The 27,565-nt window shown below is 39.3% G+C and overlaps 2 protein-coding genes across 6 annotated transcripts in view; both read left to right on the forward strand.

Moving 5' to 3' along the window:
- Positions 1–207: 207 nt before the first annotated feature.
- On the forward strand, positions 208–5,822 carry cenatac (centrosomal AT-AC splicing factor). Its single transcript, XM_080893086.1, has 11 exons — positions 208–346; positions 1,598–1,764; positions 2,404–2,502; positions 2,596–2,662; positions 2,980–3,042; positions 3,343–3,410; positions 3,520–3,634; positions 3,747–3,777; positions 4,276–4,377; positions 4,608–4,740; positions 5,458–5,822. The coding sequence occupies exons 1-11, from the start codon at positions 230–232 to the stop codon at positions 5,564–5,566; spliced, it is 1,071 nt and encodes a 356-aa protein (XP_080749212.1). The 5' UTR covers positions 208–229; the 3' UTR covers positions 5,567–5,822.
- A 1,748-nt stretch (positions 5,823–7,570) lies between these two features.
- The window catches only part of atosb (atos homolog b), a 29,615-nt gene continuing 9,620 nt past the window's right edge, over positions 7,571–27,565 (forward strand). The window contains exons 1-2 of one of the 5 annotated variants that reach the window (XM_080894707.1): positions 7,571–7,918; positions 12,779–12,895. The gene's annotated coding sequence lies outside the window, so the exon portion shown is untranslated. Of the gene's footprint in view, positions 7,919–12,778; positions 12,896–20,817; positions 21,408–25,377; positions 25,521–27,565 lie in introns of those variants that run through there. The other 4 variants (XM_080894705.1, XM_080894706.1, XM_080894704.1 and 1 more) reach the window with 4 other exon arrangements.

Below are 27,565 nucleotides of genomic sequence, written 5' to 3' on the forward strand. Positions count from 1 at the left end.
CTTTTGAAAGTCTTAACACAAAGCCCGTTCCTCTGCTTCAAGGGGGAAGTATTTCTGGACGGAACTACGTCCTGCAGCAAAGGCTAACTTACGCTAAGCTATGAGGGGTAGCTGCTGTGGTGAAGGGGGATACGAGATAAACAAAGACAAAACTGTTACGTTTGGTTTTAGGTCGGATCTGGTTTCATCTCGGTTTCGGTATATGTTTGGTAACTTCCACAGAATCTAAATGGGTGCACACTACTGTGCCATTTGTAGACAAACAACATTCAACGGGAAGGGACACATTTTCGGAAAAACTCATCAAAGTAGACTCAGAGTGGTTCTCCTTAAATTCACAGAAAAGGTATGCAGATTGTAGATTTTTTTTAACTGATATTTGATATTGAGAGTAGTCTGTGTTTTGTGCAGCATGATCTGACCCTGGTAGAAGTGATGGAGGCAAACTGTTGTTAAAATCCTAGATTGAACTCTTTTCCTTCTGAGTAACATTAAAAAGTATGATTCCCAAGTTGTGTAGCGAAATATTGTGAGTCCATTATCTTCTTTATTATATGTATATGATTTTAAGTCTACAGAACGGCCACCATGAGGTGCGTCAGTATTCATAATAATCATAACTCTGATACCACCAGCACGTCACGCGTAATGTGCCCTGCTTCTGATTAAGTAGCTTGAGATCATCCTTTCATATCTAATGCACGATACAACTTAAATAACTTTAAAGCATCATAATTATTATTATTAATATTACTATTATATTTTTCTGATTGTGTATTATATATTTTAACAATTTGTTTTTACTCGATATACAACATCTGTATATATCATTATGATATTACCGTTATATTTCTTTGAAATCGGACAGTAATATAGTCTGATTTATTATCATGTATATTACATATATTTTTCTTTATCAGTAAGGATTCAGACTCGTTCCCTAAAACAATTTATTTGAACAAATATTTAAACAGTTCATTTATATATGTCCTCAAATACTGTAATGTACATACTTGCATAGTATGTCTTTGCATGTCAATAAATTTGGTCTATTTTTTTGTATGTACACAGTAGTTGGAGATTTGCACATGTTAGTAGCAGTTTGGGGATTTTCTTGTTATTTATTCCTGTCCTTTTTTACCAGTGAAATAAATACATCCTCATTATAAAGTTGTTTTCAAGTCTTTGAGAGTTTTATCACATTATCTTGTATTTAGCCAATGCAGCCTTGATCTGAAACAACACAAAATCGACAATAAACACTGACATACTGCCATTAGTAAATGTCATCTTATTTAGAGATGGGAGTCAACAAGGCCAATCTGAGAACTACTGTTAGCTTTTCCTGAATCAGCTCTTTTAGTTCTTTTGTTTTGTAAGCATATATATAAATATATAACCCTATATAATTCAACAGCACCACAAACTACACTCTCCAAACTGATTATATATATTTTTTAAATTTGTATTTTTTAATTTGAATAATAATAAAAAGTAATATTTAAATGCAACAGTAGAATTGTGTGAAACTGTTTTAGCTCCAATCAGAGTCTAACTTTGTCAGTTTTCTATGTCTGCTTCATCCACTGTCTCCCAGGTGAAGGAAGCTCGCCGAACACTTAAGAAACCCCAAGTAGAAAAGTTTGATTGCACCCAGCACAAGCAGACATTCTGGTGCTACTGCTGTGGGTGTGAAATTGAGAAAAACGTTACAGATGGCAACATGACTGTCCTTTATGGAGGCCTGTTAGAACACATGGCCACGTGAGTCTTACTTATAAGGTTTTATTCACTGTATTTTGTTTTGTCTGGAACCATTTTGATTGCCTTTGATTGCTCAGATTTCTTCTTTGCTGTTTTAAAGCAATCCATGTCTGGAAAAGTGTTTTAACACATTTTCAAAAAACTGTTTTGTTTTTTTTTTCATATAAACTGCATTTAAATGCGTATTACTTAACTGGCTGTGTATACACATGCTGTTGTAAAGAAGAAGGATAGGGTTAATTGCTTACGTGTGATGAAACAGGAAAGATCCTTAAGTGACTGATAAGACACAATCAGGAAGAAAACGCTGACGCCTGAATTACTGTTTCCATTTCTTCCTGTTTATGTGCCAACTTGCAAGTTGAGTTTTTAAAATATCTTTAAGATGTTTTGTAGACAAAGACTACTTTGACTACGATGACCTGGATGACTGAGAACCTTCACAGACTTTAAGATGTTTCCCAAACCTACACATGCAACAAAAATATGTAATATGTCCAGAGGTCACCAAGACCCATTTGACCACAAAACATACATTTCTCAAACATTTGCTGAATGAATATAGTACACCTACTTTATTTTTTCATATGAATTTATATGAGAGTGTATTTAAAGTTTTTCAACTATATTTTATTTCAGCCCAGAACACAGGAAGAATACACACAAGTTCTGGTGGGACAATAAAGCTGACCCGAAGTTTAGAGACAAAGTCATCGTCACAGAAGAGGAAACGGAAAGGTAGACCTACTGAGCCATAAGTATTCAGACATTATTAAAGTTTGTTTGTAAAATTAAATGTATCTGCATTGACTGTTCTGTATTTTTCTTTAGGTTTAAAGTTGAGGTGGCAAAGGCATTGGAATCATTTGTGGAGAATGAGGATGAATACATTAAACAGGTATTGCAACCTTGTTTTTAAATGAACTACATATAGCATTCTGTTTTTGGAGTAGTGAAGCACAGTATTGATAAATGCTAATATAGTTACATATATAGAGGTGTTTTAAATGTTCAGTTCAATTTATTGCTGAATTATCCAGCATCTCAACATCTGAAAGTCAGCTCTGAAATGCAGATGTAGTTACTTAGAGACTGTTTTCATCCTTAGAGTCATTTTTCAGTATAATTAGTGTCTTAAGGAAGGGTACATTATCCAGGTTTGAAACCTTTTGTTGGTAATTATTTTTTGTTTTCTCTCTTTTTTTGTGACTGCAGCATGCTGAGCATATACGAGCCCAGGAAAGGCATCGCCAGGAGGTCTTACAGTCACTTTTAGAGGTTTGTTTTCCAACGATGCTGTGGCAGTATCCATCACTGTGGCATTAACTGGTGTTTGTTTGCACGTAAGATTGCAAATTCCACCATTCTTCAGCTAAATAATTGTAGGCTCCTGTTTAACTCTTGAAGAATAGTGTGGCTGGTTAACCTTTTGGTGTAAGAAGAAGGGCACGAGGTTTATATTAACATTTTGGGTAATGTTGTGTGTAAGGATTGTGATGATAAAAGCTGAAATGAAACATGATTAGATGTCAGACTTCCTCTGTGAACCACTGTTGGCTTTTCCTGAATCAATATCAGCGTGATGCAGAGCCTGAGTTGTTAAACGGACCCAACGGCACAGACTCATCTGTAGAGAACTCTGTCAGGTAAACCATTGTCACATCTGCAACACTGTAGCTATTCTACACTCTCATCAGTCTCACTTCAAATGACTTGTGTTTTTGTTTGGGGATCACCTTGTCCTTTGGGCAACAGCTCACAGTTTATGTGTCAAGGATCAGACCAGCAGGCGGGGAGCAGCTTTGTGGACTCGATGGGTGAAATGCCGTGGACTCCAGCAGGACACGGCCTGACATTCATAGGTTATCAGGTAGACTGGCAGCTTTTATTCAAAAAGTATTCACTCATCTATACATATATATATGCAATGTTATCATACAAATGCAATGACCTCACATGAACGCTTTTTTTCTCTCATACAGGATTCATCGAACAGTGGAAACGTTCATACAGGTACTGTGATGTATGACTTGAGGTGGCGGTGAAAAAAATATATATATGTGGTTGTGCAAAACAACTGCTTTTGAGAGTTACGCAGAACTTTTACTGTTCCTGCTATTTATAACATTAATACATATAAATTCAGTATATATACTCACTGGGAACATTATTAGATTCTCCTTGCTAGTACCTTAATTCCTGGTAGCATAGATTCAACAAGGTGCTGGAAAGATTACTCAGACATTTTGGTCAATATTGAGATGATATCTTGTGATCTTGTCCCCAAACTTGTACATCAGACATCTGCTTAGTCATATTGCATGATGAATTAAAAATAAGTGCTTAATGATGTTGACCTAACTGCATTGTGTATCAGTGGACAAACTTTGGTTTCTGTTAAGCTAATACATTGTTTACTGGTTTCCTGTTGTGTTTTTCAACCTTTCTGAAGCTTCTGCATGAAACTATTTTGTCTGCTTGATGAAGCATTTTAACCTGTGTGTGCTGTAGGTGCTGTCCCTCCTTGGCTCCAAGATGATCCTGTAGAAGGGACCTCCAGAACTGCTGCAGAGCCAGAGATTGGCCCATCACTCCACGAGTTCCTCAAACATAGTAAGGACGATGATTGCTATCATCAAATGACATGTAGCAGTGTCAAGCATTTGTTGCATCACTGTCATTTATAAGTAGCATTTTCGTAAACACTAGAGCTACAATCATGAAGCTGCTGTTGCTGGAGTTAGTGTGAGGAATTAAAAATAACATATCCACATAGACTTGTATAAAACCAGTTAAAAAAATCTGCCTGTAATGGGAGTATAATGACATCTCGCTTTTGCCAGAGGAGCAAGAGAAGCTGAGGAAGCTTCCTCCGAACAGAGTGGGGGCCAACTTCGATCACAGCTCACATACAGACGCCAACTGGCTACCTTCCTTTGGTAGAGTGTGGAACAGCGGTCGACGCTGGCAGTCCAGGTTAGTTGACAAAGCTCTTCATTGCACCTGGTTTCCATATATGGTGTTTTGGGACATGTTTGGGCAGAGGAATGACTACAGAGACAGGAGAAAATATCATTCAGATATTTTCAGTGTTTTATGTTTGTCTGCACTGTTAGCCAATAGGCCACATGATCCTCAATGTGTCTAAAATCTATGGTGTTTATATTTGTGTTAAATTTGCTTTCATGGGGATGAAATCATGCTATCACTTTTTAAATGTTAAAGATCTCATCAACACAAGGGAAATATAGCCCACCTGTTTAGATTCATACAGAAGATCAAAATATTGTTTAATATCCACCAGATTCTTGTCTGCAAGATGCTGATGCATTAAACGTTTTAAAGTATGACAGTCACACGTCAAAATGACCAGTGATGTAGGAAAAGCTAACCTTCAGTGGACTTCATTTTATCATTGTTGTACTGTAGAAGATGACTTGAATACTAACGCCATTTACTGCAAGTCAGACAATACTAAGTTTTGTTTCTGCATTTTTTATTTAGTGTGTAATTTTGTATTTTATCACCTGGAAACTCAGGAAAGCTGCAAAAAAAGCCTGAAACAGTTTAGCACTTTACTGCTGAGCCAAATTTGTCCATATAGGTTTTTTTTCTGTTGTTTGAGATTCAACTCAAGTAAATTAGCTTCTCTTGTCAATGCATGTGAATATGTTTTTGTTTTTCCCACAACAGGCACCAGTTCAGGCAAGAGGAAGGGCAGAAGCACAGACAGAAGAGGAGGAGGGAACATGACACAGAAGGGTCAAAGAAGATAAAAACAACTGATCAGCTGAACACTTAATATTTAGCATGGCGTGTGAGAATAGAGAAGTGATAGTGATGTATATAGTGTGTGACTTGTTACTTATGGTTATAATGAGTGTTTAAGGAGCTGGACTGGAAATGTTTAGGTTGATAAGACACCTGTACATGCATGGCAGTACATGTAATTGTATTCAAACATCTTTTCAAAAACCCAAATTTCAAGTATTGCTATAAAGACATTCATTTTGTATTATAAGTATTGGCTATTCTTTATTAAAGAAAAGTAAGCTCTGTTTTTTGTTTTATTCTTTAATAAAAAAAAAATTAACTGCATGTTGCACTTATAGTATAAGTGAGGACATTCACTTATTTAATCAACTGTAAAGACTTTTATCAAGTCCTGGATTCTGATCAGCAGTTTGCTTATGCTTAGATCTGAGGGCAATACGACTGTTACAGCAAGTAAACAGAAGGGGGCGCAAGGAGCTAAACTAAAAAGCACCTTTGTGTGCCAAGATGAAGCTAACACAGGCATGGTGCAGTTTGTCATTTTTAATGATAAGGTTCTTTTCTGTCTTTATGTGACAGGAAAATGTATGTGATTGAATACTACTGTGCTTGTTGAAGCAATGCAACCGTGAAAAATAATACACATAATAATAACAGCTGTTTTTACCAAATAATAAGGTTTCATTTCCTTTTTCAGAGAATGAATTACTGGAAAATGTTTGCAGACACCGCATGCAAATTTTGTCGCTTTTGGATAAATGTCTTTAAAAAAAATCTGTCATGACCCCACCTTTGTGGTCCCACGGCCAAAACTAAAAATAATCATGCACCAAAGATATTCTGTTAATGGGAAATTTCAAAAAGAAGTTGAACAAATGATTGATACAGCAGCACTTCCTCTTGCAGTGCATTATAAATACACCAATGTTAAATATCACCTTTATTAACGCAGAACAGAGAGCACTGTGACGGTATCATAACATTAGTTGTTATGTGGTTACCACCATAATACCCATCAAGTGTACGCTGGATCTGAGAGTAATATATGAACAATAACACATCTCTATTGTGTGCCTGTGCATAAAGTTCAGATAACTTTTAAAGAACATAGGAACGCTGATATGATACTCGGAAAAGGACATTTTCTCTTTGCCATGCACAAAGGGGAGTAATCCACTTTTCCTCAACACGTGTGATTATGTGGTACACGCTTTTTAAACTCGTGCATTAATTATTTTTTGACAGATTAGAATTGTGTGGTAATTAAAATAAGAATAAATGACTCATTGACTGATTTAGTAATTTTGAGTTTATTCAGTAACAGACACTGGGTTTATTACTAAGAGATAAAGTACTGAGAAGTAACAGCCAAGAGCATCAAACTCAGTATCCCATAGTCCAGGCGCAGAGCTTAAACGCAGTCTTTTTTATCTTTTTAGGCTGCATCGTCGTCACAGAACAGTATAATCAGGCCCCAGTGTACTCTGGGTAGATGGGCGTGGAGTTCAGTGCAGCTGCAAGGGGATACATGTTGCTGAGCTATTCTTAGCTCTGTGACAACATGCTGATTTAGAGCAAATGGAAGGAAAAGAAGGGGGTTACCTACAGTACTGTGAATTTAACCAGTGCATAAATACAAAAATAACTAAATGAATTACCACGCATCCGTGACAGTAATTATTAAAGTCTTATTTTTTAACTTTAATTTCGTGTCATGTATTATTTTAAACACTAATGGATAAAACAACTGTCGGAGCTCCAGCACAAAAAGCTATCCTTGGCACTGAAGACTAGGAGGGAAGAAAATGCACGTGTACTGGGCGGCTCTTGGGGTAATCCTTAGGCCAATCAGAGAACAGTATGTTTGAATAAATCTGCATAGTTTAAAAAACTACAAGTGATGATTGGTTAAGGGAAATCCAAGCGGCGAATCGCTTAAATGACAGGCGCTCAGCTGGTGAATAAGCCCCGCCTTTGGTATTTTTACACGCAAACCCCGGAAATCCTGTTACTTAAAGGGACAGAGGAGGAATTTAAGGCAAAGGCTGAAACAACGAAAACAGCTGGGAGTGCACGAAAAAGACTGGCACAGAGAGGAAGGGAGTTAGCTTTGTTAGCTAACAAACTATTTGGACTATAGAGTGAGAGGACGAGTTCAAGACTGTCCGAATATTTTACCTATTTGATATACGGTTAATGTTGCTAACGTCTTTTAGCTTCGAAGTCGATTTTCGGCCCATAACATCAGCTACCTAGAAACCGACAACGCAGCAGTCAACACGGCAGACAGACAGTAGAAAGGCCAAACTCCCAGACTGCACGGACGTCACTTCAGACTGCCTGGCTGTGTTTGATAATCTGAGTCTATATTTTTCGTGAGGTGAGTAGACTTCGAAATCTTGAAATGTGGCTGGTTGCCTTCCCTTTAATCTTCTGCATTGTGTGTACTTTAAAGGTAGGGGTGTGTTGAAATGGGTTAAGTTATATCCTTTGCATTGTGATCATGCATAGAGATTCCTTATCATAATTGGGAGTCTAGCAGAAGAATGAGCGAAATCCAGCCTGATCCAGCTGATGACCTGACAGTAGCTTGCATGATGTAGGGGGCGTTCCCCTGCTTTGTCTGCCTTCCTCACACTTTCTTTATGTGTGCACAGTCTGCATTGGTTGGGGACAAAGTGCTAGAATTTCCCAGTGAAATCCCAATGCATAAATCAAAATTAATAGTGTGCGTGGCATTAAAATGATTATGAGATAAAACGGTTTTTATTTTTTTTAATTATTGTAACTGCGCACTGTGCTCCTGGGATTGTGCATATATGGGCCAGGCAAGAAGGATCAACCAGCAGCGGTATATCTGTGAGATTGTGACTGTAGCTCAGCGGGTGGAGTGATGATGAACATTGTACAGCTAATAGAAGAGGGCATATAACTGATTGCAGTCGGTGTATTGTTCCCTTGGATTGCACTTGGGAGTTGCATTGCATCATGCATTGAAGAGTATTGATGATGGCACAGAACCTTTGTCACATGCATATGCAAATAAATAAATAAATATATAAATGTAACAAATCAATGAGTCCTATATTGCACTGTTAATATGCTAGCTGCAGTGCACCATCTCTCATTGTCCTGACAAGCAGAGCATGAAGGCAATGACATACACATTAGGCATGTGTGTGCAGTTTCACACTGCATCATCTATAAAGAACACGTGCATATGGGAAAACAGCAGCTGTCTTACATGTATGGAAACTACAGATTTTTGCACACACTGCAGCACCAAATACAGCTGCGGCTCATTATTCTTCTTCTCTTGCTTGTCCATGCATTGCTCTGACAGCCACCCCCCACTATTCTGTCTGGGAGAAAGCAGTGGGCTTTTGTCCTCAGCTGAGTGTGACGTCATGTAGATCTTTGCTGTATCCAGCCCCGAAGGCAAGATGCATGTTGTTCAGCAGGCCTGGGTCTGGGCTTGTCCCATGCTCAAACACCTTTTACTTAAGTTCCCTCATGCTTAGGTACACAAGGACAATTTAAAAAAAAAACAAAAAACACAAAATGAATTCAGTCTATTCAGGTGAGATAGAGAAACTTGGATAATCCTCTCACATTCAAAGAAAAGGAAGAGAGGGAGTGATCAAATACAAGAATGGATAAGTGTATCAACCTCCATGCATGAAAAGAAAATAGCCAGAGGAAAGCCCCCGTTGTGTTGTTGGGGTTTTTTTCTGCTTCAAAAAATTTAGCAACCAACACATTCAGCCAAATTAAATGAAATCAAATTGCATGCTTCTGTGCATACTAAGCAGGCAAGAACGTTGAGTTAAGCAAGAGTAGGATCATGAGTAACAGTCTGTTTTTCAATGGTAGTTTGGAGGGCCACCAGTATCTATTTAGGCTAAGGGAATGAATGATTCTGTCGGAAGAGAATAAAATAAAGTCCACAAAAACAACATTACATACTTTTGCATACACTCTATCTTTGAGCAAATCAAAAATAACTTTTGTATCATTTGTCTTATGGTGGTTTTCGTCTTTGATCACGATTGTTCTTTAGCATTTCTACCTGGCAGCAATTTGATTGTCTGTGTAAAAAGTGGGGGTGGCTATTAAATGCGTTGAGCAGATGAAGGCTTGTTGATGAAGGCTTGTTGTCAGCTCTCCAGTGTATCTCAGCAGGATTTGATGCCAGAGATTACAGATGATTGTGTGGGTTAGATCGAGTACTCAGCACTGCTCTGGGGCTATATTGATCTCTAGTGTGTATGTGTGACTGAGTGTGCCCAAGCACGACTGTGCTCTATCCTTATGGGAGCTAAATTATGTTTATTGAATAACAATAAACAAAAAAATACTAGGCATAAATTATTAGCTTTAAGAAAAGAGGAATGCAACAAATAAATTTAGATAATAAGTATGCACAAGAATTTGATGTGACTTTTGGTACTAAACCACAGAAAGCAGTGACCAGCTGACAGGAATAGTGTTTCTCATTTTAAAATGCAGGGAGACTACCACTGTTGGGTCTTCTGAATAGAGTTTTCTTTTCTTCAGTGTCACTTTGGGATTCTACTTGATAATTAAAAAAAATCTATATGCAATGGACAAGATCAAACACAAGGATGAAATCTCTGTGATCTCAGGTCGTCAGGTAGCACTGCACTGGTGGCGCATATGACTCTGGAAATGACTGCATAGGCTTGGGAATACTTCTGACAACCACTATCGGTATAACTAAACATGATTCATCCCCATATGGAAAAGATATATATAAATCTTATAACGTTTGTATCTGTCTTGTGTGAAACTTGTATGAAAAGCATACAACACTGAAAACAGATATAAGATCCCTTGAAAAATTATATTAATGAAACTTGTATGTTTTGGGTACTTACTAAAACAATATATGAAAGTAATGAGAAAGCGGCCACTTTCATGAGTAAATCATACAAGTTTTTACTATTTCTTTTCCATATGTGTCAGTACATCTGAAGTCAAAATTCTACAACGCAAAAGAAAACAATAATAATAATACATTTTATTTAAAAGTGTCTTTTAAGACACCCAAGAACACTTAACAATAGAATAAAACACAGGACAATGTCAAGACAAAGAACAATAAAAAAATGTGAAAAAAGAAAATAAATAAGATCGTCTCTGGGACTGACTTCATTTATAAAGAACGGACCAAAGTTTAAAACTATCCTGTGATTTTAATAACCAAAGTATTCTTTTTTTTTTTTTTTTTTTTTTTTTTTTAATCTGTCATTATTTTTCCCAAGGCTAAATAGGAGAGGCCACAGTTCAAAAGCCAGATTCTGTAACAGCGTATGAATCAATTAGTGCATATAGCCTGGGTAAGTTGCACATCTATGACGGTACCATTAATGCCATCCATATATCTCTTTCAGGGAAGGCCTTCAGTATTGCATAAAGATGATGTACAACCTCACTCAGAATGAGGAAACATTTTTGTTTTTAAATGTACAGCAGCTGGGCTCCTCATTTCCCAAACACTTACAAAGTGTTGTAAAAAGAAGAATTAATGCAACAGAGTAGAGAAACATGCCTTTGCCCCAGCTTTGGAAATATCCTTACCTGACTTTGTCCAGAGAGCATGTGTAAAAAGGGCTTGGTACACACATTAATCAAACTTAGCTTCAATCTTACCATTAAAGGTCACACAGTCCTCCTAACAGTCTACCAGTAAGAGGAAGTGGTTAGTTCTCTTGCAATCATACAGTGTCCCTGTGTTTCTATTACTGTAGTTTTCAGAAGAATCAATGTGGAGGTTATTGAAGAAAATGCCAAAGAATTCTGTGATCCTTGGAACAAGTTGGCAATGTTACAGTGGTGGTCACGGATAGTCAGAACTGTGACAGCTTTGCAATTATGAAGACTCAGGAATTATAAACAGGTCAAGTGTATATTAAATGTTGCTCAAGTTGCTCAAACAGCCTAAAAGTGTTCACATGTTCCAGTTTGCCTTCTTGTCAATCTAAGATTTTACTTTTGATTGCTCTTGTAATGGGAAGATACTGCGTATTATGCTGGAGTGGCTTGAATGACACATCTAAGGTTTCATCTAGCGTGGAAGCAGTTTGCAGTGACACGGTAGAGCAAAGTGAATTACATTCCACAACTTCAAGTAACTACAGGTGAAATAACTGCTGGTGATCAGTATTTTAAAAAATAAATAAATGATCTCAAATACATGTATTTTTGTTATACCAAGCTGCTTTGGTGTCTGCTCTAAGTTAAGTATGTAACATCTTTTATAAATGACAGACATGTCTCCAATTCTGTGTATACGTGTGTTATATGGGCATTCTAAATAACTATGCAAATAGACAAACCAAAAATTATTGTTGCAGTATGTACAGCTCTAGAAGAAACATAATGATGCATTTTAAAACTACCTTAAATAGTTACCAATTAACTTCACAAAAAGTGTGTTAAGCAATAATAGGAATTGAAGATACTCAGTAGGTTTTTCGACACATGTTGGAGAATTACACAGTTGCGTTTTTTGGCTTAGGGTAAACTCAAACGAACTCCATGATGTTGAGATCAGTGCTTAGGCCTTACCCATCTGTTACAGAACACTTTGTTTTTCTTGCCACCGAACATAGTTTTTATGACACTGAGTGCAGATTGAATTTGGATAAAGTCACAAGCTTCCATGATGGTATTGCATCATCTAAAGTACTTGAAGCATTTGTAAATTACTCTAAGCTGTTCGTCCCACATTGCTGCTTGCTTGCTTTACATCTTAGAGGCTCAACCAAGACAAGTTCAAACTTTTGTTCCTTCTGAGAAAATATCTCCTAACCTAGACCTTTTCAAGACCATTGACAACACAGTTGTGTTGCCAAGTTTGATAAATGACCTAGGAATGACCGTGGTATTGATAGATTGTTAAGCTCTGCAAATATTGGTGTGGCAGGCCACTCCTGTTGATGTATTTGCCTCCCTCCTTGCAATGGAGGTTGCTTAAGTGTCATCAGGCTTTCATAACTAATCTAGTAAACTGTTGCCTTTTTGCTGTTAAACCTCCCAAGTTTCTCCATAGCACTTCTTTGTTCTTTACAAAGGCATTCTGTTTCTGCCTATATCTAGTTTAAAACTAATGTTAACTTAAAGGGAAGCAAGGAAAACTGCTCCTTGTTACCACAAAGCTTATGTTGTAGTAGAGAGTTTTACCCTCTTCTTCACCCTCTTCTATTCTTGGTCCAAGGTGGTGGAATGAGCTATTGGAAACAGATTAATCATCTAAAGCAGTCTGGCTGAGCTGGTCCTGTGCGGTATCGTTTTGAGCTGGTGGCTCCATCCCCAGTATCCCCTGAAACAGGAGGTGAGGCAATACAAAAGAACTGATTGAATCAGGATGGGATACTATCCTGTCATCTGCAGCCACTGCTGAGCCTCATGAGGGTCTGAAGGAGAACAATGGATTTTGTTGCTGCTGCAGCTCACCTGCTCCAAGGTTTGATCTGTTGTGCATTTAGCGATACTCTTCTGTGTATACTGATTGCTATTTGAGTTATTGTTGCCCTATTACCTTGAAGCAATCTGGCCATTCTCCTCTGACCTCTGACATGAACAACAAATTTGTACCCACTGCTAGTCACTAGATATTCTCTCTTTTTCATCATTCTTTGTAAACCGTAGATGTGACTGTGCTTGAAAATCTGAAATACCAGAACAGCCTGTCTGGCACAAGCATCCATCCATCCATCCATCTTCATCCGCTTTGTCCGGGGCCGGGTCGCGGGGGCAGCAGCCTAAGCAAAGAGGCCCAGACCTCCCTCTCCCCAGCCACCTCCTCCAGCTTATCCGGGGGAATACCAAGGCGTTCCCAGGCCAGCCGAGAGATATAATCTCTCCAGCGTGTCCTGGGTCTGCCCCGGGGCCTCCTCCCGGTGGGACATGCCTGGAACACCTCACCCAGGAGGCGCCCAGGGGGCATCCTTGTCAGATGCCCGAACCACCTCAGCTGGCTCCTTTCGATGTGGAGCAGCAGCTGCTCTACTCTGAGCCCCTCCCGGATGGCCGAACTTCTCACCCTATCTCTAAGGGAGAGGCCAGCCACCCTTCGGAGGAAGCTCATTTCTGCCGCTTGTATCCGCGATCTCGTTCTTTCGGTCACTACCCACAGCTCGTGGCCATAGGTGAGGGTAGGGACGTAGATCGACCGGTAAATTGAGAGCTTCGCTTTTACACTCAGCTCCCTCTTCACCACGACGGACCGGTGCAGCGTCCGCATTACTGCAGCTGCAGCCCCAATCCGTCTGTCGATCTCCGGCTTCCTTCTCCCATCACTCGCGAACAAGACCCCGAGATACTTGAACTCCTCCACTTGTGGCAGGAACTCATCCCCGACCCGGAGTGGGCACTCCACCCTTTTCCGGCTGAGAACCATGGCCTCAGATTTGGAGGTGCTGATCCTCATTCCCGCTGCTTCACACTCGGCTGCGAACCGTTCCAGTGCGAGCTGGAGGCCTTCACCCGATGAAGCCAACAGAACCACATCATCTGCAAAAATCAGAGATGAGATTCTGAGGCCACCAAAGCGAAAGCCCTCCGCCACTTGGCTGTGCCTAGAAATCCTGTCCATAAAAATTATGAACAGAACCGGAGACAAAGGGCAGCCCTGGCGAAGCCCATCACCCACCGGGAACGAGTCCGACTTATTGCCGGCAATGCGAACCAAGCTCTTGCAACGGTTGTATAGGGATCGAATGGCCCGTAGCAATGGGCCAGACACCCCATATTCCCGCAACACCTCCCACAGGACACCCCGAGGGACACGGTCGAATGCCTTCTCCAAGTCCACAAAACACATGTAGACTGGTTGGGCAAACTCCCATGCACCCTCAAGTATCCTGGAGAGGATAAAGAGCTGGTCCAGTGTTCCGCGACCAGGATGAAAACCGCATTGTTCCTCCTGTATCCGAGGTTCGACTAACGGACGAACTCTCCTTTCCAGCACCCTGGCATAGACTTTCCCAGGGAGGCTGAGCACAAGCAGCATCACCATATTACGAGTCACTTAAGTCACCTTCCTTTCCCTTTCTGTTGCTCTGTTTCAACTTCAACAGGTCATCTTGACCAGGTCTTCATGCCTAACTGCCATAAAATATGGTTATAAGATCTTTACATTTACAAGTAGCTGAACAGATATATCTAAAGAAGTGGCCAAAGAGTTATCATTTAGCATTTATAAATAAGTCTCCTTGAACAAAACATATAAACGCATTGTATTAATGTAGTCTTGTGAGTTAGTCTTGGAAAGAAGACGTGTAATCCTGTGCATTACATTGGTCACTTATGAGCTTTCCATTTTGTTCTTATTGTGTTGCCATTACTCAGGGGAACAAGTGTAGCATCAAAGCCCTCCATGTGTGCATAGTACATATTCCCATCTGTCTTGTGGATTCTGGGTATGTAGGACACGCCTGACTTGCATGAAATTTTACACTAAATTAAAAAAAATGACTCCAAGGCAGCGACGCAGAGCTGATGTTTGCAGTATACCTGTATAGTGTAATTGGAAGTATGTAGGGTTTAATTTAAACAGTTTATTGTACATCACCTACCAAGTCTTAGGTCTGCCAACATTAAACAAATATCCACAACAGTGTATTTCCTACAGCCTTGAGAGCATTGTAGCACTTTGTGTTGTTTGTATTTCTAAAATAGGCCTATAAGTGATTATCTCTGACTTTGCGTACTAATGGTTTGGTTGTGTTGGTATGCCATGAAACAAATGTTCTGTCTGTATGTGTGTATTACTGGCTCACCTTGCATGTCTCACCAGAGCAAGGGAAAAAGCTTTTTTGTTTTCTCCATACTGCATTGATAGTTCTGAGCAGGATCCCTTCTGTGTATAGCCTGATTCAACATGCAGGACAAGCAGCCACCAATTAGGCTGAAGTGGACACAGGAATTATAGCAAAGGAGAGAGCAGAGGAATGACGTGCAGTAAACGTGAGCCAGGAGTCACACCGACGCAGCTTGTGACTTACTCAGCCATCAGGGTGGCTGTCCTGTATGTTTGGTCAGTTTTCTATAGACACTCCACTCCCACTGCCTGGTTGTCTTTGGCAATGGATAATGGTCCTGATACAACTCTAATATGTCCCCATATTTTTACTTTGTGGCATAATATTCACAATATTATTTCCACTCCCCTGACTGCTTTATAATTTGAGTTGGAGTTTGTTTATTGGCCTGATGGGGGGGAAAAAAAAATTGCTCTTAGTTCTCCTCATTTCTGCTCTACCTACACATTGTGTTTTTACAAAAAAGAAATTTGCTGCTTGCTATTTATAACACCACAGACCCGATGTACGCAAATAGTGAATGTAAAATGGATTTACAAGTGTGTCAGTGTAGAGAGATTATTTTTGATCTCTCTAGACTGACTTTATTATGCTAAAATACATTTTTGGAACCAGATCATGTTTATTTTTAATGAAAGTATCTTAAAGTGGGTGTAGCCTAAAACAGAGAGCTGCAGTTATATTGCCAAAGCTTCTCATTATTAAGTTCTGCTTAATAACCGCAAATGCGTGTGTGGATGTGTGTTAAATTGATCTCAGGATTAACCCTAGTCAGACGTCACTCTCTACTTTACACTGAAACATCACCGACATTTAAGTTGATGAGACGTCCTATGAATGTGTGTCTACCAACATGCTGTTATGCGACTGAATTCAACATTTTTCTCTAAGTCTGTGTGCTTTGCTGCTTGTGTTTTCCTTTCATTCTGCTGTTGATTGCACACTTCCTGGAAAAGGTGGGTGTCAATGACCTCTAAGTGCCATCCTAATCTTCTCAGCCATCCGCTTTGGTTAGTAACCAGTTATCTGTTGGATTAAATGGTTAAATAGTGACAGTATGATTGTTGGATGAACTACGTGGTATTTGTCCCCCCCCCCTTCACTGCCAAGATGGTACTACATTCAGCCTCTACCAGTCAGAATGGTGCAACACCACCATGCTATGTGAATTTCCTAAGCATGAAAGGCAAAAAAGAATTGGTTCATACTGAAAGAAGATGGACAGGAAAAAAGTACCCGAAGGCTAGAAGGAGGAGGAGACAGAAACACACAGTCACACACACACATTTCCTGTCCTGTGTGAATAGGCAACATATTTCTCTGGAACATTCCATCCTCTGAGCTGGCCTAGCCTGTCACCAAGACTCAGGGTGCCACACTCCTCCCCATCATATTTTCCCCATCCACTTGATTTCTTTCCTTTCATACGTTTTACATTATCTCACAGTGATATAATCAGAGTTCTGAAATGCGGTACGATTGATACACAGGAAATTAGTTTTAAAATGCCAAACAAACCAACAAAGGGAACTAATGTTATTTCAGGAATGATGTATAAGAGTTCAGAATGGGTTAAAATGAAATAAATAAATAAATAAATAAATAATCTTTTTTTTTTATTATTTATAGTTTATTTATTTAATTTGGGAAACTTACATTTTTTTTCTACATGCTCTGCATTTCAGTTCAGTTATTTTGAATGTAAAAAGTGCACACCTTGTAGAAGTGCCCAGTCTCATTAGTCCACTGATGTGTAGAAAGATCATTTAATAAGAATGATCAACATACAGTATAGCTGTGTTTAATGTCAATGTTTTAAAACTACTTGGGCAGATAAACGTGTGTATTTTGTGAAATATCCTAAAGCGTTAATAAGCTTCTCAAGTTTTGACCCACTGGCATTAAAAGACATGTTGCATCTTCCCTGCATTCATCAATGAGCTCTTACTCATTGTGGGTTCTCTACTCTCTACTACTCTGGCCTGACTTTTACATGACATTACGTGACTTGAGTAAACAGACTGCCCCTGTACACATCTGCGGTTTTTGTTTTGTTTTTTAATCCTGTTACTTCCGTCCTCCTTTATTGTCATGTTTACTTTTTGACCATAACAATTGTTTGACATCATATCTGTAATTCTGTTGATCCAGCTATTATAAGGTCATTACACTATGGAGCTGTATAATCGAACCATTGTGTTTAATTGGTCATATAGATCTAGCTTATTTGCTAGATCTATTTGCATAAAGTCAATTGATTACCCTACAAACAGAGAAAGCACCTGTACCTGAACTTTCTATCTGTGGTAAAGTCTGCTGTGGAATTATAGCACTCAATCAGGCAGGTAAAGACCTGCTTCAAAAGTGCTGGTTGAAATAAGAGCCGAAATGTTTGAAAATAGGAAACCTCTTATTGTCACTATGTATTTATAAACCTCTCTGCATTTAATCATCCTGTCTTCCTACCCTTACGCCAACTGGTGACGGCAGATGGCCGCCCCTCCCTAAACCTGGCTTTACTGGAGGTTTCTTCCTGTTAAAAGTGAAGGGTTTTTCCTTCCCACTGACGCCAAAGCGCTTGCTCATAGGAGGTCATATGATTGCTAGGGTTTTCTCTGTTGTGTCATCGTAGGGTCTACTTCATAATATGAAAGCAGAACTAAATTCATCTACATACCAATTAGGTCATTAGTTTTGCTTTTAAAGAATTACATTTTACAGCTGAAGTTTTGCAGCACTAAAAAAAGGAGGTTGTATTAAAAAAAAAAAAAAGAAGTTTGAAATTGCTTTAAATGTACCTTCACATTTCACCAGAGGGCAAAAAGTGTGATAGTAATTATCAGCCACCCTACAATATATGTACCTTAGTCTACCCTTTACTGGCAGACATTCATGTAATTGTTACAGTCAAGTCAGAGGCATTGCATCATAAAGTTTGAGTGTATTTAAAGAAGCGAGTCATCAACATGCACCGGTGTTTGTAATACCCTTGCAAATATTATTTGTAAATATTTTTTTTAGCTTTATGCTTCTTAACGGCTTTACTTCCACATGCAGACGTGGACATCAAAACAGGAAGGAGTCTGTGCGTCTTTAAACAGGCACCATGCTCTTCTCTTCACACATGCACACTTCTTGTTCCTCCACCTCCCCTCATTAATCCTTCCTTTTATTCACTCCCAGTTTGAGTGAGAGAGTTAAGGAGCTTGTTTTAGATACTTTGGTTTAGAAACACAAATTATTTATTTTTACGCGTTGTTTGTTTGTTTGTTTGTTTGTTTGTTTTTTAATGCAGCTGATATGCATTGTAAATGTTGTTCCCGAGACTATATTACAAGCCATGTAACCCATAGAAACCCATTTAATCCAGAAAATGGAATAAACACAGCTGGTGTCACTTTGAGGGGCCTACAAAAACAAGACATGTGTCAAGCAGCATTTCTCTTATCAAGGCTGAACGTCCAGCCCCCTATGCTGCCATGTAGACATCAAAACAAACACTGCCATGCGCTCAAGTCAAAATTGCATCAGTGTGAGTTTTTGTTGGAATGTGAGTGTGTGTGTTTTCAATGCATCGTTTTCTTTTGCTCCACTCAATGCCATTGAATGGGGGAAGGTGTTCAGAGGGAAGACACACCCCTTTATCGCCAAATATGGAAAGCAACGTTCACTCTTAAAGGGACAGCAGGGTGTAGTTGTCTTCGTTTGTTTGCGTTGAAACGGAGAATCTTAAACAGTAGGAACATAAAATCCCATTACTAGATTTCTTTACCAGCTTTTCTGTGAAAAGCAGCGGACGAATCACATGAATCTCATTTCAATCTTCAGTTGTCAGTTTGTCTTGATCTGTTTCTTTTGCTTCCTCCTCCCCTGTCTACCCCCCTCCGCTCCTCCGCTCTCACCCCTATCCCCACATCTCTATATTTGGAGCTATGTGGCTGAAGACGTGTCTTGTTTTTCAAGCCACCTCTCTGCTAACTTTTACTGTTCACACACTCAAAAAGCCAAAAACAAACAAACCAAAAAACAAGTGCAACCATACTATCACTCAGCCAAGGAACCACCTATGAATAAGTACATGTCAGTACATGGTCTATGAGAGTGGTAGAGATTAATTTTGTATGCAGGTTTATGCACATATTTATTCTGGTGGCAGGTAGGATCAAATTATGTGTGTGACAGATTTTTATTTTGTACAAGGATTTATTTATTTATTTTTTTTAAAGCATGAATCATTTGTTAAGGAGCCATAACCTTAGAGTAATTTGTTAAAAGAGACACCACAAAGCTTATGCCCAGTCCACCCTCTTGTAAAACAGAGACAATACAGAAACTCTGCAGTAACTTGGCAGGAATAAATATTCCATCTTGTTTTGGAAACAGATAAAGGGTGTTACAGATGGAAACTGAGTTGGAGGTAGAATTCCTGTAGATCAGGAGTCCTAGAGGGAGAGAATGACAGAAAGTGAATGAAATTTAAAGTGACGAGTAGCTGTCAGTATGTTGGTCTTGCATGTCTCAACCAGTGTACATCTGATAAAAAGTCAACCCAGTGTTCCAAAATAAAAAAAAATAAAGCATAGACAGGGAGGTGTGAGTGTGCATCTCCAGGAGCACTGGACAAAGAAGTGTTCTAAATATGTGTTGAATAAGCACTCGCTCGACAGCCTCGAAGATATATGTTGTGGTCAACTTTCTGTGCAGTTTCCACCCACTGTATGCGTGCTTGTGTCAGTAGTGCACTGTGCTGTGTGGACTTCAACAACACCAAACTGAAGTAGTTCTCGGGTAATCGACATCCTGCTCCTTATTAGCTCACAGATGCTGCAATAGTCACACACACACACACTCATAAGCACACAGCTGAGCGCTGCTCCTGGTCCTCTACTGATAAACTTTTTCACATGCACTTATTGCTCTATCAGTCCCACCACAGATAAGCCTTCTGCTTCATGCCTGCTTTTAATGTTCCACAGAGGAGCAAGAAATAGGGAAGCAGAGAAAGGGGGAGGGAGTGATTGCATAGTTATTAGCAGGTTTATTTTCTAACACATTAACTTCTTTTATTAACTGTTATTCTTTAACCAATTCAAGCACACATGCACAACTTTACATGTGGTTGACTGTACAAAGAAAACTCGTCATGCTTGGAGATGAGTTGTGTGTTTTAATACACACTTTACGCAAAGTGTTCTTAAAGCCTGCACTCTACTTTTGCAGAACATTCAAAGCTTCAGCAGGTGGGAGGGCTTATGGATACTCACACCTCCTCCCCCTTTGCAATCCTTTCCTCCAGCCAATCAGGGCTTCAGCCACTACAGCTGACCCCCCTTCTGGTGAGCCAATCAGTTGGAAGCATCCCCCCCCCCCCCCTCCTCTCCCCTGTATGCCTTCACTGCTGAGTGAGCAAAGCATGCCTCACTCTATCAGCTGAGAGGAAACCAACAGAAAGAAAAGCGCACACACACACAACAGAGAGGATAGGATGGCTAGAAAGCTTAAAAGGAGGGGCCTGAAAGTACATAGAGGAAGAGGAGAAGTGGGAGGTGAGAAGGGTCTGTAGCATGCCAGATCGCTTTTGTATTCAAGATACTTTGGAGGTGTGCGAATGAGAGGAAAAAAACGGGAAAAGGGAGGACTCCGAAGAGAAAAGGCAAGGGAGGGAACCAGTGAGAAAACAGGGCTGCAAGTTTGTTGATGGGTTTTTCATTTGTGTATGTGTGACTGAGAGTGGAGAGAGGTAGACGGAAAGAAAACAGGATACATAGGCAGAGGGATAATTAGTGCATGCAGAAAAACTACTTGTCTTTCTTGCGACATTACCTATTTAGACGGAAGGAAGCAAAGACCAATGAGAAGCCAGGGAGTTAAGACCAATAAGGCACCCTAATCTAGTAGAAACAGAAATACACAAGAGGACACAGAGAAGAGACAACAGAGTCACCCCTCAAGAACACCTGATGAAATAGAGGAAGGAAGGGGAAAGACCGAGTGAGACAGCAAGATAATCTTTCTGCAAGGGTGAGTGAGACAAGTTCTCTTGGTGTGAAGTCAAGTGTACTAAAGCTGTTCCTGTTGATTGCTGTCATATTGTCAGCTGGGCTCGAATGACTCAATGTCTCCTAAAATGGCCACATGAAAGGCAGGCAGACAGATAGGCAGAGGGAGGGAGAAACAGAAACAGACCCTGTGTCAAAAAGGCATTCTCAGCAACTATGTCACTGAGCCAGCTTAGTTCAGACTGCAATTACTCTCCAGTCAGAATGCTGTGTGTGTCAACTCTAACGCTTTCTCGCTCTCGTTTATCAGTTTCACTGAACTTTACCTCTCTGTTCTGTCTTTCTTTGCCACTTCCTGTCTTCTGCCTTTTGTTTAACATAAACACATTCACAGACTTAGTGAGCTGTCATTCCAGTCCCTTGTGAACTGAGACTATAGTAATCTAATCAACAGCTGGTTGTTTGTAGAAACACCCAGTAACTTTTTCTTGTGGTGCTTTTTTTTTTCTCTCTCTTCTTTTTTCCCTTCTCTCTGTGTTTGTTTATCAGCCTTTAGGCAGAGTACAGGCATGGGAGTAGTTTGGGTGGGGATCTGCTAAAACTTGGTGAGACAATCAGGACATTTGGGAGGTTACTGACTTCATGCTGATGCTATCATGCCTCTAGATTGACCGAGGACATAAAGAGGTCAGAGTGCATTTGACCACCTAGAGATAGGGTTTCACAAAAGCCAAAAATATTGTGTTACTGACTGAAAACAAACTATTTTACCTCTTTAGAAGGGTGGGCAATTAACCCTATCCCATGGTCTTTTTTTTAATCTTGCAAGCTGGGAAAAAAAATCATCGATTTTACACAGTTGGCATAATGCCACTGTGAAGTCTTTGTCTGCCTCTGGAAGAAGAGAGACTAGAAATTTACCATTAGCTATCCCAGTTTGATTTTTTTTGCTTCACACTTTTCTCTGATTCCAAATGAATGAATGAAATGAGGGAGAAGGACAGCAGTGCAGTGGTTAGTACTGTTGCCTCACAGCAAAAAGGTCCTGGGTTTGAATCGAAGAGTGTGGTTTCTGTGTGGAATTTGCGTCTTCTCCCTGTGCCTGTGTGGGTTCTCTCGGAGTACTCCAGCTTCTTTCCAGTCTAAACACATGCAGTTTAGGTTAACTGGTGATTCAAAATTGGACGTAGGTGTAAATTCAAGTGTGACTGGCTGTCTGTCTCTCTATGTTAACACTGCAACCTGTCCATGGTGTATGATGCTTCTCACTCTATGATAGCTGGAATAGAAAAATGTTATGGTAAATGGTAAATGGCCTGTATTTATATAGCGCCTTACTAGTCCCTAAGGACCCCAAAGCGCTTTACATATCCAGTCATCCACCCATTCACACACTGGTGATGGCAAGCTACATTGTAGCCACAGCCACCCTGGGGCGCACTGACAGAGGCGAGGCTGCCGGACACTGGCGCCACCGGGCCCTCTGACCACCACCAGTAGGCAACGGGTGAAGTGTCTTGCCCAAGGACACAACGACCGAGACTGGATAGCTAAAAAACTAAAACGTGTGCGTTTCCTGTGTTACCTGCAAAAATTCCCAGTTAGCAAAATGTTTGTATTCTAATAAAAGCATTTCTATACTAAAAGAAGTGAATCTTCACAGCCGTAAGAAGGTCAGCTGTTTTTATCTGAGGACTCCACCTATGAGAAATTGTAACTGTCGAAGAGCATGCAGTAAAAATATCTAAAGTATACAGTAGCTTTGTTGTTCTTCAAATCAGTTGAGGGTTGAAAACAAACCCAAGCCGTTGCAGGATTAAATTGCTAGGTTTTGAGTCTGATCTTTGACATCTCCATAGATTTTACTGGGAACTGCTTTTAGGTTGCATGATCACTTGCCTCTTAATGACATCTTTCTGCATTCATTTCTTTATGTATAGCCCAGTGGTTTGACATCCCCCTTGTTATGCCAAACACAGTTCATGCCCCTCACCACACAAAAAATCAAGCCACAAATCCCACAATTTTATCAGTTTCTAAGAATAAAAAAATATGAATATCCATATTCAGCTGCATCAGGAAACTATTATTGGTTTGTTTTCTCTAAAATAGTTTATTCACCTTAGTTTCAATTCATGTTTTTCTCTTCTATGGGTTGTCTTGACCTTACCAGGAGTGGCTCCACGTCCCAACATTAATGCCCACCCCACCTTTTGAACATGACTGTTATAGCTTAAGTGTGTTTTCAAGGATGTAGTCCATCCATGTGCAGCTTTGTTTGCTAGAAACCACAGGGTGTTAAGTGTGCTTTTGCCTGTTTTGCAGATGTTTGGTAGTTGCCACCCACATTACTGATGGGTGTCTAGTTTCATAAGCTCTGATTAGTCTTTCAAGTGGAACTAAGAGTGTATGTGTAAGCCATATGCCTTATTGTTAGCAATTACCACATCCCTAACACCACCTCCCATAATGATCGAGTCAAACTCTTCTGGGCCTCTTGATGGGCTATAAGTCATCTGACCCAACACTGTTGGCATTCAACCTCATGACCATAATCTTCTTTGCCCTGGAGGATGCTCATAGACTGACACAGTGGTTGCCTATGTGTTGAGTGTTGTGCATTCCAATGAACACATACTTGTACATATTTCAACACACATAACCGAAATGTCTCAAAGAAAAGTAACTTAATACAAACGCTAAATAACAATATATGATAATGTGACTATTGCTTAGGTTGAAAAGTTGGAAAATGGTAATTTTTCCAGGAGGTTTCACTCTGGATCCCAGTTGTTTATCAAAATGAATAGGATCAGTGAGTATCCTATCTCACTGTCCTTTTGTTGTATTGGAAAATTATTTCCTGATTTAATAATAGGCAGATTTCCTTTTAATGTTTTTCCATGCATGACTCAGTCTGCTGTTGCTTTGATCCAGATCTAGGGCCGAGTCAGACAAACTAAGCTTTTTGTTCAGCAATTTTAATTTATTTTTGTCATCCTCTTTAACATTTTACTACTGTGTTTCTTAAAACTATACTCCTACTATTTTAAGTTCATTTTAACATGGATTTGAAGCAAACTGAGTAAAATAATATTAACTTCAGTTAATTCATGACTCATTAGTTGTTTGGGTTTATTTATTATAAGTTTTTTTTTTTTATTACTTCATATCTTTTTTTTTTTTTTTTTAAGCTTATTTTAAAGATATTAAATTTATTTTATTCTAGTTTTTATTTCATTTTTGCAATATTTATGTTGGAAGATTTTTCTGCATTCAACCATTTTCAAGGAGTGTGTTGTTAGAATTAAAAAATTATATTTGAATATTATTTTTTTTAACATTGTTTTTCCATTTTATATGCTCTGAACCAACTGGCCTCATAACTGCTCGTTAATATGTAGCCATGAACATGCCAGGTTGCCCCTGACACTTGGGGGTGGGGCTCTATTTATACCATCCTCAAGGTCTTTGGTTTGGGTTGGCCTCTCTCGGTTCCCCTCATCCTTTATCTCTTTGCTTTCTCTGACCGCTGGTTGCTGTCAGGTGTTTTTAAGTCTTTTATCTTTCATCTTGGCCTTTTTAATCTCTTTTGTCTGTTTCTGAATGCAGATAGATTTATAGGCAGTGCTGCAGAGGTTATGTTGTTTGCAATTGGCTCACCAGTGATAGGCAACATCTTTATTACTTTTAGCAATGCATTCTTAGTGAAATGTAAGAAATTCTTTAAAAAACAAAGTTTTAATTAAAAAAAAATCTAACAATTCTTGTGTGGTGATAAAAACTCATTTTATTTGCTTATATTTTGGATAAGAGTTAATTTGGACATTTTATAATAAATTGCATATACTTTATGTGGGCTTTTACAGTCACTATAAGTACAGATTTTTGCAATCCGAACTGTGTGAGAAGCACACAGTTCAGATTGCATAGGTCATATGAATTTGAAGCAGATCAGATTTAACCTGTAGATGTGAATATGGTTTCCATAGGTTCTCTGACCTGAACTGCCACCATATCCAGAAACCTGAGACATTTTTGGGGTGAAGCCAGACCTTTCCCTCCCGTTGGTTACTGGATTAAGCCTGAGAAGGGCTGGGCAGCATCTGCCAGACTCCTGCTCCTTCAAAATAAGGTCAAAAATCAAGTGGGATCCTGCATAGAGCCAACTGGGCTATGCAGTAGGCTATGACTATAAATACTGTTGCTGACTCTTCTCTCATCCCCCCTGATTGCTGTGTGTGTATTTGTGTGTCTGTGGGTATAGTTATGTGTGATATAATTACTCGCAGTGAACTTTTATGATGTCTCTTTATCTGACTTGGTAAAAACACCAGGTCTGGTTTGGCACTCCCTACTCAAATATCAACAAAAAATTGAATGACCTTGGCTAGCAGGATTTATATTGGAAATGTCCTGTCATGTCCTCTTGCTCATATTTTCCTGTTTATAGTAAAGAAATCTCACACCAGTATGGGTAGTTTGGCTTGTAAAGAATCAGACTGATCTACTTTGTTATGTGTACATCTGTGTTTACAAACACTTTCCGCTTATGTCGTTTCTTACTGACATGCTTATTAGCAGCATATTGGCTGTTTATTAATCATCTGTTACATTTTTTGTTTTAACATTTTTAGTGCCATTAAGAGGGAGTTATTATTCTTGTGGTGGTGTCACCTAGATTTGTGTTTTATGCTTCGTTTTTGAACTTAGGCAACATTACAGCTTTTACATAAGCGGCCAATAAAGTTACAACCATTCATACTTGTGTATAGTGTGCCAGCATTGTTCTGCACGGTCACTACCAAAACACTAGTTGGCGATATAATTTCTGTCTTTGAGCTGATCCATTTTTTTCCGATTGATTTAAATGATGTCGGCAGAAGTAAGTTATAGTGTAGGGTTACAGTAGGGTTTGCAGTTATGATGTGCCTTTGGCATAGATTTAACACACAATAAATTCCACTTAAGATCCATAGTGGGCAAATTATATTAAGACTGTGATTTATGTGGAGCAGTTTTCGTAATAAAAGAAAATAACTAGGAAGTAACCGGGGAATACTCTTGATGGTCTTATAGTTGAGCTAATACATATACAGGCTGAAAAGCAACTACATTAGAATGTTTACTTAGTGTCACCAGATGTTTTGATGTAAAAATAAGATAAGCACTCCTCTTTATATGAAGCTTGTGCATCCTGGGGTTTATTTTTTTCAAAATAAAGTAATCCATTCTAACTACAAAGGCTTCACTCCTGACCATGTGATTTGTTGTATGAAGTCATGTATGCCATTAGATTAGATGTTTTGTATATATATATATATATATAAACATCTTGTAATGTAACACAGCATGAAGGTTTAGTGAATGTAAAATTTGTTTTTTAGAGCAATAAGAAATATAATACAGTACATGCTCATAAATGTTATTGTTCAGTAATTCAAACACCTGCTGAAGGTCAAGAAGAGTGCAGCCAGTCATATCATTAGATAGTATAGCCTTTGGGGGGATTTTATTCAGCATCCAGTTCCAGCATTGGAAACATTACACCCGTATTTCCCTGTACTGGAAAATATGCATGAATACTCCAGTTCTTTTTTGTTGCTTGATCTTTAGGATTGTGTCATCACTTCTTTTCACGTTACAGATTTCTGCCTGCGTCACCGCAGTTTCATCATAATGTTTTAAATGCAAAAAAAGCTGAAGTACCTGGTTTCTGTAATGTAGGTCTCAGTGGGAACCAACTATACTTCTCTTTTTATATGAGTGCCAGGGGAAGAAAGTCAGATTAATGTTCTTCATTTTCAAGCTTTGAATAAAATATCCAAGCATTTAATTGAACTATTTTTGATAGCTTGATACAACATAGGCCTGTGTCACAGTGGCCTGAAATTTTTAGTTGGCTGGAGAGATTTAATGGAACACTGCTATTTTGTAATGTTTCCCAATTTTTTTTTAGATATATATATTTTTTTTTTTTTGACGAGCATCTTTAGTCCCCCCCGCCACCCCCTACACCCTTGCACCCCCTTACCCCCCCCTGCACCCCCTACCATCCACCCTGTCTCCTTCACTCTCTCTAGCTCAGTGTGTCTTTTTCCCTCTTTGTGGCCAAGCACAAAGGAGTCGTTATCCTTGGACTACTGGTTGCCACGGTGACGGCTCACTGTGCCCCCGCTC

Source organism: Rhamphochromis sp. 'chilingali' (genome assembly GCF_963969265.1).
Source record: "Rhamphochromis sp. 'chilingali' genome assembly, chromosome: 10".
NCBI lineage: Eukaryota > Metazoa > Chordata > Actinopteri > Cichliformes > Cichlidae > Rhamphochromis > Rhamphochromis sp. 'chilingali'.

Coding starts and splice junctions, on each gene's coding strand:
- cenatac (XM_080893086.1), top strand. CDS start 230: ATGGGTGCACACTACTGTGCCATTTGTAGACAAACAACATTCAACGGG. Junction 3,411..3,519: donor TCTGTAGAGAACTCTGTCAG/GTAAACCATTGT, acceptor TTTGGGCAACAG/CTCACAGTTTATGTGTCAAG. Junction 4,741..5,457: donor GGTCGACGCTGGCAGTCCAG/GTTAGTTGACAA, acceptor TTCCCACAACAG/GCACCAGTTCAGGCAAGAGG.